The sequence below is a fragment of the Lemur catta genome, chromosome 2 (genome assembly GCF_020740605.2).
Source record: "Lemur catta isolate mLemCat1 chromosome 2, mLemCat1.pri, whole genome shotgun sequence".
NCBI classification, from domain to species: Eukaryota; Metazoa; Chordata; class Mammalia; order Primates; family Lemuridae; genus Lemur; species Lemur catta.
The window spans coordinates 92,029,526-92,047,088 of record NC_059129.1 but is presented as its reverse complement, the minus strand read 5'-3'; the positions used below and the strand labels follow the sequence as shown (position 1 = coordinate 92,047,088).

The window sequence follows — 17,563 nt, the reverse complement described above, 5'->3', positions numbered from 1 at the left end:
CGTCCTGGTCATCTAATATTATCTCAGACATCTGGAGCCCCTCACAGTGTTACCAGTGTGCATGTTCTGTACATATGAGTTCAAGCACCCTGGCCCACACTGGGTTTCACAGTGCAGAATGGTGCCAAGAAAGATTAAAAATGGTGCAAGCATAATGTTCAAACACATTTTGTTTTCATTAGGGGGCTGAGTTTAATAATGTCCCAAAGGAAAATATCAGTGCCTGAAATGTGACTATTACTCAAGTAGAATCCTAATAGAGTTGACCCCTTTTTTGATGTTTGACTGCTGACAGCTTTCAAGCCACACCCTTCCCTCTCCCTCACCTGCCCCACGTAAGAGCAAAGGTATAAGAAAAGGACACACAAGCCCTGCCTGCATAGAGAACCCTCATCCAGGACCCACCTTCTAACCACAATAAAAGCCAAAGCCAGTAACCAATCCTTGCTCTTCTCAAGCCATTTTTGCACCTGCTTGGGAGCCATCCTCCTCTCAGACAGTCTCATTATGTGGGTAATAAACCTTTTCATACCCTGTTGGGATGTGTGTAGCATTATTGGTTTCAACATTTGAATCATTGGTAGGGGGGTGGGCATCATGTTTCTGCAGAGTGAGTACAAGACAATTAAGAAATCAAAAACTTGTAAATTATTATGGAAAAACAAGAATAAATTTTTTAAAAAATAAAAATATCAGTTTTGTTACCAAACTGAAAAGCTGATCCCAGAAGGGCAGCCACAGCTACGCTTCCTCACACAGAAACATTTTAGACATTAATCTGCTGAACATATGGCTTTATAAATCTGGCAGTAGAAACTACACTTGATCAGACAGCACACATGTTTAATAAGGGATAGCCGGTCGGGCGCGGTGGCTCACGCCTGTAATCCTAGCACTCTGGGAGGCCGAGGCGGGTGGATTGCTCGAGGTCAGGAGTTCGAGACCAGCCTGGGCAAGAGCAAGACCCCGTCTCTACTAAAAATAGAAAGAAATTATCTGGCCAACTAAAAATATATATAGAAAAATTAGCTGGGCATGGTGGCGCATGCCTGTAGTCCCAGCTACTCGGGAGGCTGAGGCAGAAGGATTGCTCGAGCCCAGGAGTTTGAGGTTGCTGTGAGCTAGGCTGACACCATGGCACTCACTCTAGCCGGGCAACAGCGTGAGACTCTGTCTCAAAAAAAAAAAAAAAAAAAAAAAAGAATAAGGGGTAGCCGACTGGCATCAGAACTGACCCTGCTCTGTAGGTGGGAGGCTTTCCCACATGGCATCATTGTGTCTGAATCAACTGTTTTCCATGAGGAACAGCCAGGCCGTGGGACCAGTGAAGTTGTTCTTGAGTCCTCAGCTGAGAAAAGTAAGCTTCTGGGGGTCAGTCAGGACTTGGACTTCTAAGAATCTCACTTCTCATTTTCTCACAGTAAACAATTAGGTTCCCAACCTGCCCTTACCAATTTTGAACACCAAACCACGTCAAGAATTTATTATTTTATTTGCTATCTTGGGAAGCCATAAAAATTCCATTTGGCATATTGCCTCTAATGGCTATGGGTAAGGTTCTTTGTTAAGTGGGTCTACACATTCTATGAAACCATGACTGAACATATAACAACTTCATCCCAAAACAAGAAGCAGACTAATCTACTAGTTTGTTTCAATAATGCACTGATAAAAGAAATCTCCCCAAATGCAAATAACGGAATTTCAAAAGATTCAAGAAATCAAAGATGGAATCCAAAATTCCTCTTTTGTTTCACGCCTCTCAAACTTTCCGTCAACAATTCAATTATGGACTCTGGCACAACTGTGACAAGAATTAAGGTGAGGAGAAAACAGTCACTTTCTGCAAAATTCAAGCCAAAGTATAGTAGTTCTCACTTATCTGTGGTTTTGCTTTCTTTGATTTTAGTTATGTGTGGTCAACTCAAGTCCAATAATATTAAAGGGAAAATTCTAGAAACAACTTGTAAGTTTTTAAATGCCTGCTGTTCTGAGTAGCATGATGCAATCTTATGATGTTTGCTCCATCCCACTGGGACGTGAATCATCCCTTTGTCCAGCAGATCCCATTGTACACACTTCCTGCCCGTTAATCACTTGGCAGCTGTCTGGGTTATCAGATTGAAAAAGCAGTATATTTGGGGTTCAGTACTATCTACGGTTTCAGGCATTCACTGGGGGTCTTGGAACCAGTCCTGCTCAGATAAGGGGAGACTGCTGTATTCTTCCTCAGAATGTGAATTTCAGAATGTGCCCTCCAGGGCCTGGGGCTCAGTACAGGTGCCTCCCGGGCCTTTTACATGCCAGATTTCTGTAGGTACTGCCAGCTGAAGAAAGGATTCTGAAGCTGAAATATTGAAACCACTGAATAGTCTTAACACTGCTCCCAAGAGAAGCATCTAAGAAATATTTCTCCCAGATTTGTTCCATCTGCTACCATTTAGCTCAGCCAGGTTATGTTTGTCAGTCATCTGATGGAGACTTTCTCCATGTAAAGTGACACATCACCCCCAAAGGGATAGTCCATGGAAAAGCAGTTGCAAGTAAGACTCCTGTCACTCTGCTGCTTGGCCTGATGCTCAGGCCTCCAGAGAAACGTATTCCGCTGTGGGAAATAAATACAGTTTCAATGATCATCAAAATGTAATGCTACAGTACATGCATTATTAGCACTATCTAAAAAAAGGTCATGTGAACTTACTAGGACACCAAATGAGAATCAGAAAGAAAAACTTTACTCTTTAAGACCTTGGAAATTCAGGATTTTCCTTTAGTTTTCAATTCCTGACTACATAAATATTTTTACTTGACTACAATTATAGCTAAAAATTTTATTCACTTGGAGCATCATACTTTTCTAGATTTCCAAAAGGCTTCAAAATATGAATAGTGATGATTATACAATATTTCCTTGTGAAGCTTGTAAAAATATTCTGTGGGTCAGAGAAAGGTAGTTAGGATGAGTGTCTGTCAGGAGATGGGTCCCACGGGCGGGAGTTATTGGATAATAAGGAGAATTGCAAGGGGACACTGATTACCAAAGAATCTTTCTTCTTCAGATGCCCAGATACGACATAACTGGTTCATGGCTGGCAAAGTTAACAATACCTGGAAGTGAAGGATTTTAAAGGGAACTACAAATGTCACTACCATTTGATACATAGTTTCTCCCTTTACTGGGTTTCTGGAATCTCTCCATCAGGCTACAAGGGACAAAACAAGAGAAGGACAGCTCCCTAGAAAGTAAGAGGAAGCTAATTAGGTTCAAACCCCTCTTCTACATCTAAGGTATTTATCACAGTGCTTGGCATGCAGTCTATCTTCCTTGGCATCATTATGCCACAGTGGTAAACAATAAGCTTTATTGTGGTGCTCAGTACTATTTGCTTCCATGTTGGTCCTACACTACACAAATTTCTAGAGGCTTATTCCCAGCCCTTTGGGGTTGGAAGTCCTTCTGCCTCCCAAGCAGGGCTCTTTTCTTTATAAGAGGGTCTTGATGTTATTATGCTCCTCACTATCTGGCTGGGTGTTTTGTTTGGTTGATTGGTTTTATTTTTAGCAACACCTGCTTACTCCTGCGTAGCTGACCTCTTGTCTAGTTTGCACTGCGATTCCTTCTCCCAAGCAACATCTCCATCAGACTTCTTTTTTCCCCCTACTTCTTCATCATCTCTTTTCTACTCAGGACTGGTGTGAAACACGAATGAATTCCTGGCCAGAGCTGGAAAGTGAGGAGAGTGAGGGAGGCCAGGATAACAGGATGGGGCCTCTTGCCCACCAGGAGAGTGGAGTTTGTGTTTTCTTAGATTCACTTTGTTCTTTTCTCCCTAAGGCAGATCTGCCTGGGGACAGTTTACATCACACCATTGGCTTCTGACCTTACTCCCAGAACAGGGCCCCTGGAGCAGGGGCAGCCTGGCCCCTTTGCCCTCCACGGCTAGTTCTGCTGTAGTCAAGGGCTCCGTGCATGGCTGTACAAGGACACCCACAAGGGCTGTGATGCATCCAGACCTCTACTCAAGCAGCGCACCAAGCAGAGTGGGCCCGGAGGAAGGTCACGTCTCTAGTGCCAAGCTGGAGTGTGTGCTTACACAGCCCTGTTGTTTGCATGTATTTTCAGAAGATGTACTAGCATTAGGGGGGAAATTTCTTTTTTAAAAAAATTTCCTGGATGAAATCTGTGGGGCAATTTTTAAGAAGGCTATACTTTAGAGCAATATGTAGGAGGAACACGCGCACATCTTGTTACACTTAGCGGCATTCATTCATCACTCCCACTCTGCACTTCCAATTTCTCTCCAAGACAGCGACAATTTTCAGATGCTTAAAATACTTACATTTTATACTATACTTACTACAACTGACTAAACATATAATCAACTGTCAGTAGAAATAACTATACGTGGATAAAAGTCAATGTTAACCCTGAATTTTTTCAAATCTATATACATATTATGGTTAAAGACTATATATCAGTAAATGTCCATAATAGTAAATAACACTTAAGAAATTGAAGAATTAAGCTTTCATTCATGCTTCCATATTCCAAACTCTGCTTAATCTTAGTTTCAGTTCCACAGTACAGACAAAGCAGCTGCTTGCCATTCCCAAGCACACTACAATTTCAGGGTTTTGTGGTTTTTTTTTTTTTGCCATAATCTGTGTCCCTGTCTCAAAGGGAACAAAGGTTTATTATAAAGTCACTTTAATGTTTAAGAAACCAAACTCCCTTGGATGTTGTCCCAGAAAGACTATCAATTTCCACCTTCTACTCTGCAGCAAAGAGTAATTGTAAACAGAATACAAGTGCAACTCTGAACCCTCACGGACTGAGGAAGGGCACAGTTTCCAGGTTGAGAAAACTATCAAAATAGTTTACTCTCTAAAATGCCTGAACATTTCCCTGCCTCCTTCAACAAAGTGTAACAAATATAACTTAACCTTTTCTTAATGATAGAGGACATTTAGAAAGAAGAATAGACTTGAAATTAGGAAGACTAAGGTTTGACTAATTGGGTCAAAACATACTGGGGGAATGATCTTAGTCAATTCACTGCAACTCCCTAGCCATGTCATCTTTCAAATGGGATCACAACATTCCCCACAGCTGTTTTAAAGATCAGGTTAAACAGCACACATAAAGTAGCTAGTGCTGTCCTCTGGCTCTTTTAGCAGGCGCTCTGTGAAATCTCAGCCACCTTCCTGCCCCTAGGTACACATGTGACAGACGAGTTACTGCTGTGTGCCTCAGGCTTATTGCTCCTCTGCAGATGTCCAGTCAAGAGTGGGTCTCTGGTGCCTGCACAGAACAAATGCAACCCCAGGTCTGGCCCTAGGTCTTGCTTTTCTTTCTTTCTTTTTTTGTAAAGCACTTATAGCACCTACCTATATATTTGCATCTCAATTGGTTTTCTTTTTCCTCATAAAACTGGACTTTGAGCATCTGAGGCATATGACTCCTGGGCAATGGGATATGGCTGCGCTTCTGCAAACTTCTTCCCTCTTTCTGAGTAGTTTTCTTACCCTTCCAAAAGGAAGCTCCCCTTCCACTATCTTCAGTTCACATTTCATAAATCCTTTGTGCCACAGGCATCATCATATATATGTATTAAAACAGTCATTCTGAAGGAAATCACAAAGTAATCAAGGAAAGCAATGAGGCAGCCACTTATCTTTGCATGTGTATTTTAACTAAGCCTTCACAGCAATTTTTGTGTTCTTGAGTTTACTAACAATTTAGACATGCTTTACAGTTTATAGCCTCTAAGCTTAAAACCTTTAGTTGTCAATGCCGCTGAGTACAGATGCTATTATTTACTATTTCATCTCCATTGCACACCTGTGAAGTATGAGCTATGGATTTTCAGTCTTTAGAGAGGGTCAAATGCAGGTGCAACTGTAATTCAGATATAGAGAGAAAAATTCACACAGACGCAATTTAGAGCTGGTATCTTTCTTTACATCTCTAAACAAAAAAAAACCCATAGATTATTTATTCACCTCACTAGGAATATTTTTTATCAACTCTGTGAATGATAACTGCCTGCCTGAATTTCCTAAAGCTTGAAATTTGGCTGGGCTACCCCTGAATTTGTGATCCATCACCTTTCTTTCCCCCTTTGTACCTCTGACTTGATTTTTTTGTCCTTTCTAACTACTATTTTTATTCTACCTGCCAGAGTTGCCTAAATTATTCTATGAAACATATCTCAAACTCTACTAACTCCAGAAAAGAGAATGGACAATATCATATATTTTAATAAGCCTCTAAAGAAAATTTGGTGGAAAATGGAAACTAAAAAGATAGTAAAAAAGATCAACAAAACTAAGCATTAGTTTTTTGAAAAGATAAAAAAAATCAACAAAATTTAACCAGACTAAAAAAAGAGAGAAGACAAATAAAATTGGAAATGAAAGAGGAGATATAACTGATATCACAGAAATACCAAGGATCATAGGAGACTACTGTGAATAATTAATATACTAAGAAATTGGATAACCTAGAAGAAATGGATAAATTCCCAGAAATATACAACCTACCAAGACTGAATCAAAAGAAGACATATAAATGGCCAACAGATAGATGAAAAAATGTTCATCATGATTAATCAGGAAAAGGCAAATTAAAACCACAATGAAATATCACCTCATACCTGTCAGAATGGCTACTAAGGAAAAGACAAAAGATATGAAGTATTGACAAGTGTGTGGAGAAAAAAACGAACCCTTGTGAACTGTTAGTAGGAATGTAAACTAATATAGCCATTATGGAAACCAGTATGGAGGTTCCTCCGAAAACTAAAAATAGAGGTTCCTCCTCTAAACTAATTAAAATCACTGTGCTGTAGAAATATCTATCTGTACTTCCATGTTCATTGCAGCATTATTCACAACAGCTAAGATACAGAAGCACCTTTGGTGTCCATGATCAGATGAATAGACAAAGAAAATGTGGTATATATACCAAATGGAAGTCTATTTAGCTTTAAAAAAGAGAGAAATCCTGTCATTTGTGACAATATGGATAAATCTTGAGGACATTACGCTAAGTGAAATAAACCAGGCACAGAAAGACAAATACCTCATGATTTCACTTACATGTGGAATCTAAAAAATTTGAACTCATAGAAGTGAAGAATACAATGGTGGTTACCAGAGGACGGGGGAGGGGGATTGTCCTAATCCATCTAGTGTTGCTATAAAGGAGTACCTGAGGCTGGGTAATTTATAAAGAAAAGAGGTTTATTTGGCTCACAGTCCTGTAGGCTATACAAGAAGCACGTCACCAGCATCCGCTTCTGGTGAGGGCTTCAGGCTGCTTCTACTCATAGCATAAGGGGAAGGGGATTTAGTATGCATAGAAATCACATGGTGAGACAGGAAGCAAGGAGGGGGAGGTGCCAGGTTCTATTTAACCACCAGCTCTCATGGGAACTAACAGTGAGAACTCACTCATCCCCTTGGCCCCCCAGGGAGGGAATTAATCTATTCATGAGGGACCCAACCCCAGGACCCGAACACCTCCCATGAGGCCCCACCTCCAACATTGGGGATTAATATGAAATTTGGAGTGGACAAACATCCAAACTGTAGTGGGGGTGGGGAGTGTGGGGGTGTAGATGGGGAAAGGGGAGATATTGATCAAAGGGTAGAAAGTTCCAGTTAGACAGGAGGAATAAGCTTTAGTGATCTATTGCACAGAACAGGGACTATAGTAAATAATAATGCATTGTATATTTCAAAATTGCTAAGATTTTAAATGTTTTCACCACTATAAAATGATAAGTATGTGAGATGATGAATTTCTTAATTAGCCTGATTTAATCATTCCACACTGCAAACATATATCAAAACATATTTACCCCATAAATATATATAATTTTTGGCAATTAAAAATAAAACAAAAAAAGAAGAAAAATTCATGGAAAGGAGACCGCCCACCCATTCTTCAATTGGAGACTCAAATACCACCTTCTCTGTGAAATTTTGGACCAGTGGCCCCACTTGACCACATCCTTGCTTCTCCCACTGTGATTTATATTCTGCTTCTATTGTGATTCCTGTCCCAGTGAGGACACGTAATGATGTATTTGCCCCCTCTACCAGGATGTGAACCTATCAAGAGAAGAGGCCCTTATTTTAGCATAGAAGATAGTGAATTCCAGTTGGATGAAATGGAATTAAAGAACAAAATTTTATAAAAGAGTATAAACATCCAGTCTGTGTCTGAATTGATTTATTTGAGTAGTTCTCAAATGTAAATGGATGTACTCTGATGTCCTGTAAATCCTATAATAATTTTAGTCATGATCATATTATGATTTAAAATTATCACAATCTAATCTAAATCCCTTATATTCTGACCCCGAGATATGTGGAGGACACAGTACCAAAATGCTGGACATAGATTTTTGGAGCTTTAAATATTTTTTGTCTTATTTTTAAGATAATAAAGGCAGGACTGAGTCACTGAGCTTCAGTGACAACAATGAGAATCCAAGTTATCTTGTAAATTCTTTCCCTTATGATAGTTAAGATATTTTCAAAATTTTACCAGCAAGCACTGAGTTAAGATTAAAATACTGTGTTCACTGGATCATATTAAAAATCAAATTGCTGTACTTATCTTTCCATAACATTAGTTATAAAATTATGTAGATGTGAAACTTTTTTTAACATCAAAATGAATAACAAAAATATAACTAAATCTCATACCTGGTTAGGTACACTTAAAATGTTAACCCTCTCAGATCACATTCAGTACCATACCTGTCCTGTGTATGCAAACTCCAGAGCCTGCTTTAAGCCAAGGCTGGTCACACCATGCAAATTCACCTCATCAGCTCCACTTTCCACCATACAAAGACTGAACATTGCCTGCGGGGGTGGGGGGGGAGAAAGAAAGAGACAGAATTATGGGAGGGAGCAAGACAACGTCCTAGAGCGACTAAGAAAGAAAAAGGTTTACCAATTAAAGACTGTTTTTGATTTTGAAATGCTTCTAGAAAGCTTCATCCATACAAGCCACTGTAAATCACTTTGATGTCTAAACAGTTACAGTAACAACGCACATAGTACCTCATTCCTTACACACAGAGTCTCATTTGAGGCGACCGTGTTTAGGCTCATTGAACTCATTCTCTTGATCCTGGGTTCTCACTGATACCCAGTAATAGGCAACAATCCCAAACATTCTGGCCAATAGGATATGGAAAGTGGACCCTCATCTCCTGACCTCTCTGCCTTTTTTTCTGCCTCATTCTAATGACACATCTTTTTCCTCTCATCTGCCATGCATCACACTCTCCATTCCAGTCCTTCTCAAAGTGTGGCCCCTGATCAAGAAACATTAGCATCACCTGGAAACTTGATTAAGTATAGATTCTCAGGCCCTCACTGCAGACTTGCTGAACCCAAAACTCAGAGTGGGGCCCAGTGATCTGTGTGTAACAGGCCCTTCAGGTAACTCTGATGCTCACTTGAATTTTAAAACCAATAAGTTATTCAGCGCAAATCAATTGTTCAAATGGCCAACTTACTGAAAATCAGTTCTCCCATGAATGATCAGTATGTCAAATGAAAAGACATACAAATGGCCAACTATATGAAAAAGTGCTCAACATCACTAATCATCATGGAAAAACAGATCAAAACCACAATGAGGTATCACTTCACACCTGTGAGGATGGCTATTGTCAAAAAGACAAGTGTTAGTGAGGCTGTAGAGAAAAGGGAATCCTCATTCACAGTTGGTGAGAATGTAAACTGGCATAGCCATTATGGGAAACAATATAGAGGTTCTTCAAAAAATTAAAAATAAGCCAGGCATGGTAGACTGCACCTGTAATCCCAGCTACTCGGGTGGCTAAGGTGGGAGAATTGCTTGAGTCCAGGAGTTCAGTACCAGCCTGGGCAACATTGTGAGATCCCACCTTAAGAAAAAATTAAAAATAGAACTACCTTATGACCCAGCAACGTCACTTATGGGTATATATGCAAAGGAAATGAAATCAGCATCTCAAAGAGTTATCTGCACTCCCATGTTCACTGCAGCATTATGCACAATAGCCAAGCTATGGAAACAACCTAAATGTCCACTGATGGATGAATGGATGTACAAAATGAGAGATATACACACACACACACACACACACACACACACACATACACAATTGAATATTATTCAGCCTTAAAAAGGAAAGAAATCCTGCCACTGCAGCAACACAGATGAACCTGAAGGACATTATGCTAAGTGAAATAAACCAGACATAGAAAGATAAATATTGAATGATGTCACTTCTACAGGCATATCTTGGAGATACCATGGGTTTGGTTCCAGACCACCATAATAAAGTGAATATCACGATAAAGTGAGTCACAGAAATTATTTGGTTTCCCAGTGCATATAAAAGTTATGTTTACACTATCCTATAGTCTCTTAGGTATACACACAAAGTGAACAATACCTGACATATGGCAAATGCTTAGTCAAATTTATATTTTGTGATAACAATGAAATGGAATGAAGTTTCTTTTATGTATTACCTGGCTAAAAGGATTGATATATTAGAAGTATCAGTTTCTGGCTTTTTTTTCTAAATCAAATGTGGCTATAGATAAAAAATGCTAACGGGAAATTGACCTCAGAGTTAAACGGATTCTGTTTATGCATTTGTAGAAGATGGCCTGGAAACTCCAAAATAAAAAAGCACAAGTCACAGTAAAAAAAATAAAAATAATTTGTGTAATTCTGAATTTGCTTCTAGATTTCTTAAAATTATTTTGAAAAGAACCTGAAAAAAAATTAAATTGTTTTCAATGTCTGCTTTTTATTATCTGGGTGGTTAAGTTTTTGATATTTCCCATATCAAGTTCTTTTTGCAGATCTTCCGGGTTGCAGCTGTCCTTGACGTGGTGCCCGGCTGCTCCCCACCGGCCCACACACAGGGCAGGACCGAGATGGCTCGAACTGCAGAAGAATGATCTGGGTTAATGAAACGGAGAAACTCCTTGAGAGCAAAGGTTAAAAAATCAGAACAGGCTGCCAATGGAGTTTTTAAAATCTGCTTTTCTAAGGTCTTTCCAAAGTAATCAGGGTAACAGTGGCATAGATCAGGGATCCTCAACCAGAGGCTGTGACCCAGTGAACTTATAGCCTGGCTTAGTGGAGTCGGGGAGAAAACACAATTCCTTAACTAATGTACATCTATATTTGCACACATCTGTATAAGCAATAAAGGGACACCAAATTGGTAATTGTTTTATACCAATATAATTAAATAAATTTATCTATAGTTGTTCTATTATAGGGTATGATTGTAAAGGAAAAGAAGGGACTCAGTTTTATCCATTTACATAAGTATTATTTGGATCATTACAATGAACATGTGAACAACTGGCTTTCTAAAACTTTATTTTCAGTGTTCAGGACTGTGTAGGAAGATACATCTGATTTGAATCCTGATTCTATAACCTGGTCATGTGGGCAATTTACCTTGACCCTTTGGCTAATCTGTTAACTTCTATGAGCCTCAGGCCCCTTATCTGTAAAATGGTGATAATACCAACTTCATAGGGTTGTCTTAAGATTTACATACAATCGTGCTTAATGTCAAGCATGATACCTGGCACCTAGAAAATGCTAAGTAGAAACTGTTGTTACAGGCAGACTGCTCTACTTCCCCATGTCTCCTTTTGATTCCAATTGAAATGAGACCTGAGAAACAGTCCCCTCCACCCAACCACATCTGAATCCATTCCTCTCAAGTATTTTCTTAGTGACAACTCCATTCTAAATCCTTACCTCTGGCTGCAGGACTTCACTTTTGCTACATACTCCTACATCCCTACTTAATGGAATGATCCCGTCATAAAAATCATCACCACCATTTCTATAAACACGGAACTTAACATTTTGACATCACATCATGTTGTTTCAGAAATTTAACATTACAAGTTTAATGCTTATCATAATGTTTAAAAACTAGAATTCATTAATTTAAAGATTTAAAAAAGGAAAATATTAAATCAAGGTCAATGTTTTGCGGTAATAAATTTACAAGGCACTTCAATTAGGAAAAGCCTCATTGGATACCACCAAAGTGGTATCCAACCTGGCTATTTGGCACAGTGAAACACCAGCTGCCTAGGCTGTCTGAGCTTGTGAAACAATGTCTAGAGACCTGCTGGAGCCCACACAGAAGGACAAAGGCTCCTTTGGTAGCAAAAGAGGTGATGAGACCAACGATGCTATTTTTCAGCATCAAACTTCTTGAAAAGGTAAACTGCAGGCTTCAGGAAAGTGGGCACCGTCGCTTTCTTACTCACTGCAGTGCCCCTAGAGCCTAGCATTGCATGCCTGCCATAAATGCAGGCAAATGAATAAACAAACCAACCTGCTCTTCAGAACTCATCTACAGATGATGTCTGCTGCTCTACAGAACTGTAAATAAAAAGAATTAGTTCTATATAAGAACATTCTGCATGGAAGGCATTTTAGAAACCAAAATATAAAATCATAATTAGAGTTAAACAGTATCTACTGTAAGCTAAACACTTGAGAAACACGAGTTCAAAGCTAGACATTTAGAAAAAAAGAACATATGGCAATGTCCTCTATCAAGCCACAACATTCTGCCAAAGCATGGGATAAGGCTCTGCTTAGAAATATGAAAGCACTGCACAGACTTGTGCTTGGTTCACATGGTGTTTTCTTTGGGAGAGCCTGGGCCAGCCTGAGATTCACAGTCATCACAGCTCACTCCTGGCTGATAACGTGCTGCCACCACCACAGATATATCTAATTGAAAACCCTGTTTGTGAGACTACAACCCACGTTAAGTGCCTACCACGGCGGGAGGTGTGGATTTATGGTGTGTTATTACCTCTTTATTTCACAAAGAAATGACACAAATTGAGTCCTAAAATCACAGCACAAGAATTCAGTTTCCTTGGGTCATATAACCACATTTTAGGTTGGTACATTACACCATAATACTGACAAAAACTAGACTATATCTTCAAAGATAAGTAAAATGGCAGATAGACTTTGGTAAGCATTCAAAGTTAGTGAAATATGATCTTTTGACCTGGTAAATTATGTGCAGCTTTGTAATTACATGGGACATAGGCAAAATGTACTATGAATTCCCATTTCATCAATAACCCAAATAATCTTACAGGTGAAATAGCTGAATTTTTGGGTGGCACATTCAACCCTTACCTTTTACGAAAGTTAAAGAGAGTTCAATGAAAGTACACAAACATGTTTAAGGAAGTCACTGAAGAGAGCAACTTGCAAAGACTGAAACATGTCCGTTATATCTTACATCCTTTATATGCCCAGTGTTATATATATAATCAGCGATGTTTAGAATGGCCATGAGCCATTACAGAAATTTGAACTAACTTCTGAATCAACAAAGATTATATTTTGCTCAATTTAGTGTGAATGGTGATTATCCTTTATTGCATTTTGGTTATACCTCACATACAGAATGGCTAGTAAACTTCACTTAATGAGAATGTTCAATTAATCACAATAACCTATTCCCTTCCATTAGGGAAAGAAGGGTCCTGACCACAGTTGAACTGGAGTAGTTACATCATTTGTCTTGCAAATGCAAAAGTAACCCAATCCATTTAGGGAGCTTAATGGTCTGAAAGAATAAGGATGTTTGGTTGGTGGGGGTTTTTACCCTTTATATTTATACCTCTGTTAATTTTTCCTCAAACAGTATAGTATTAATAATACTCTCAGAGAATAAAATATCACAAGACAAACTAAAACAGCAAAATTACATTACCATAAATATAATTAGGCAGCAAAAATTAATATCTCTAAAACACCCATTTCCCTTCACCTTTACCACATAAAGATCCACCTTATATGCTAAAAACTATGCTACATATTGTTTTTTTCCAACATCTCCAAATATGTAGCTTGTTTATTCAAAGGACCTAGCTGCGTTTCACAGCTTTGCTCTTGGCACAGTTGCTTCCTAAATTAACTACATGGTGATAATGAGCCCTTCAAAACAAGCATCATTACAAACCCATCACCACAAGCATCAAGGATTTATCCCATGTCTCTTTAGAATTCTCCTTCTGGACGTGGCTATGTTTCAACGACCTGGGTCTTCCAGGAGAGAAAAGAATGGAATGGAAAAGGGACACAAATCAAGTTGTTTTTTTCTTAGTTAAGTTATGGTAAATGGAAGTCCAGAAACTGCTGCCCAACACGAAGTAGATAACCCACAAAAAAATATTCATCCTTGCCAGCTGTTATTTCTTCTGGAAAATGACATCCACACATTTGAACTTCAGCCTTGGGTTATCCTCTCCGATGCCTTGGCTTTTTATTATTCTCCTGGTGCTTCTGTTACCTTTCTGTTGTGTCACCTGAATATGGGATTGCAATACTTTACTATCCACCATATAACGAAGTCCCTTCTTTTATCTGTCACAAATTTGCCTCTTTTGGATGTTTAGGGATGGTGCTTGTACTCTTTATCGGCTTCCTTATCAAATGCATTTGATAAGCCATTACTGAATGAAAGAATCCTTCCCGTGTAAAGAGATCATTTAGTCTGTCCTCATATGGCAGCCAACACAATAACTCTGCTTTTCAAACACTTGTAAGGGCACTCTGACTGAGACATAACCTGGATTTCCTGCATTTTGACAGCTGTCCTAAGAAAGAATTTGGGGTTTGCATGAAGGAGTGACTAAGCAGATGTGATATAGAGTATGCATGAATCAGGGAATGTAGGTATGAGAAAAGAAATTTTTTTTAGAGAACAGTGACATCAGAAAAGCCTGAAAGCCTGAAGAAGAAAAGACATGGAGCAACTGAGGAGGCAGAGAGGGGGACTATTTACTGAGGAAATTATAATAGGAATTCAGGGTGAATTCTGTAAGACACAGAAGGGGCCAAATTGTGGTTTATCAAAGCTGTACTGGGTATGTGTAAGAATCATGACTAAACTCTAGATTCTCTTCTGTAAATGTAATTTTCAAATTTAAAACTGGAAATTACTTTGGAAATCACTGGCCCCTCAGTAGTCAAGGTGTGGTCCCTGGACCAGCAACCAAGGAACTTGTTAGAAATGCAGAATCTCAGATCTCACCTCATACTTACTAGATGGCAAAGCTGAGTTTTAACAAGAGCCCCAGGTGAGCCACACGCATAGGAGTGTTTGAGAACCATGACTGTTGTGGTCAATCCTCCCCTTTGCAGAACTCTTTGCATATTTGAAGCAATGAGACATCTAATATTTTGCATGACTGGTGTCCCTTGCTGGAAAAGTATTAGTAAAACCTTCAGGATACTGAATCATAATTAGCCTCCTACTGATAACTTTCTCCCCTTGGTCCTAGAAGATGATCAATAAGTTCACTCTATTTACTACTTAAAGTCTTTCAGATATCTTGTAACAGCTCTTAAGTCTCCTATTGGAAAGAGCATCTAATCCGAATGCTCTGAGTCATAAAATGTTAGTGTGCTTGAAGCCAACTTTAGAAATTCTGTAGTCTGGACAGAGGCCTGAGTACAAATCCCAGCGAGGGAAGAGTGAGCCTCAGATTTGGAGGGGCGGGAGTGATTATTGTATAGGAAATAAAAGTTATAAAAAGAAAGACCACTCGTTTCAAGGACATGGTCTTTGAAAGAGTAAATCATCGTATGTTCTTAGATGGTGGCAGTGGTAAGAGCCTTCACACTACCTCCCTTTTCCCCAATTACTTCGGTTGATTTTCTGTGGTCCATTTCTTTCTTATCATATTTTCCTTCAGAGGAATTTTATGTGGCCACCTCAGAGCTGCTTTTAATACAAATCACTCAGAATATTCCTATGGAATTTCAAAGTAGAAGCTTTTACTGAGTTTCAACCTGCTATAGTGACAATGAAGTTCCCTGCCTGCCGGATTTGGTATTGGTAATGGCTTCCTGGCGCCCTGCTGAGGGCTATAAGGCCCCAACCAGCCCACGTGGAGACAGTCAGGGTCTAGTCATACTGTCATGGGTATAAACAGGGACTAGGAGCAGACAGGCACTAAAACACAGTTTCTGTCCTAGAGGTCATGATGTGATTCACAAAATCTGTCATCCTCTTTCTATAGAGTACTTTTTGGAAGAATGTTGAAGATAATAGTGTGAAATTTCCTCAATTATCTCCTGTCCTAGTCTCTTAAAACTAAATGTAAGTTAATGATCACTCTTAAAATTTTAACCCAACATTTCAACAGTCCCTCTTTTATTTTTAATGTCCTCTCTTAGTAACTGTTTCTCCAACACTCTAACATAAAACAAGGTATACAAGACTGGAAATATAGATGTCCAGTCCAGCTGTGGAATCTCTCTTCAATCTTTCACTTTACTCGTCGCTTTGGTTGGGTGGCTGTGAGTCAGGCAACACACGCCAGAGCCAGTCTTCCGTTCTCAGGCGCACCCACAGATGAGGAAGGCGAGAGCTCGGCTACCAGAACGTTTCCTTTCACTCCATTAGTTGCTAAGCAACCATTTCTCTGGACCTTCCTCATCTAAGGCAGAACAGGCCAGCTTAACAAATACGAAGTGTTCAAATTCTCAAATGCACTTTTTCTGCAAATACATTGGCTGCTTTGCCCATGCAGGCTAAGGCAAAGTCTCTACATCTTATAAAATGAGGGAAAAAAGAGTTCAAAGATAACCCACAAGAGTTCAAATATCTTTAAAAAAGTTAATTAGATGATGGAATTCTTTTATGCCTATGAAAATTTATATATATAATAGTTTGTTTCTCAAAATGTATATAAAATATTTTATATATATCACCCATCTCGATTTTCATTCTTATTTGGGTAAAATGAGCTCTGTTCAGTAATTAGGAAAAATAAACAGCTTTTTCTTCTAGGGCCTCCCTATAGCTGTTGTTTGGTCATAACAACAATGACAATAGTAACTCACGTTTACCCAGCCTTTATCATGTGCCAGGCCTTGCTTCTTGAATTAAAGTTTTACCTTCACAACTCTGTGAAGTAAAGCATTACTATTACCTCATTTTAAACACGAGGAAACTGAGAACCAGTGAAGTTAAGCAACTGGTCCAAGGTGATAAAGCTGGTAGGAGGCACAGTCAGGACTTGAACCCACTCACTTCACCACTATTCTTCAGAGCCTACCCTCATGCCTCCCTCTCTCCCTCTCAAGTTCCAAAGACTGTTGCATAAACTGGGAAACCAGTAGGCCTTTCAATTAAGAAAAATACAGACATCAGACTATTTAGACTTACAGACATCCTCTCCTGTACTTCTTCCAACCACAGTTAACCTCAGAAGGATGAATATTCATTGCCTACCTAGGAATTGTATTACTTCCTATTACTGGAACCTTACATGAAGTAGACTAATTTCCATAGGACCAGAAAGCATCTAATATATATATTGCTATTACAAAGTGATATGAATGATTTGATATGAAAATCTCTCATCACTTTAGAGCCACATTTCTCCAAATGAGAATACTGGTAATTCAATCTTTCAGGAATTCAGACAGGCAAGCCTAGAATCCAATCAACATCAG

The 17,563-nt window shown here is 39.1% G+C and overlaps 1 protein-coding gene across 4 annotated transcripts in view; it reads right to left on the bottom strand.

The window, feature by feature from the left end:
* Window positions 1–17,563, bottom strand: part of KLHL32 (kelch like family member 32) — a 184,807-nt gene that overhangs the window by 86,819 nt on the left and 80,425 nt on the right. For all 4 annotated transcript variants that reach the window (XM_045544046.1, XM_045544048.1, XM_045544050.1 and 1 more), the window contains exon 4: window positions 8,773–8,880. In XM_045544046.1, coding sequence (XP_045400002.1) covers window positions 8,773–8,880 — 108 coding nt within the window. The remainder of the gene's footprint in view (window positions 1–8,772; window positions 8,881–17,563) is intronic.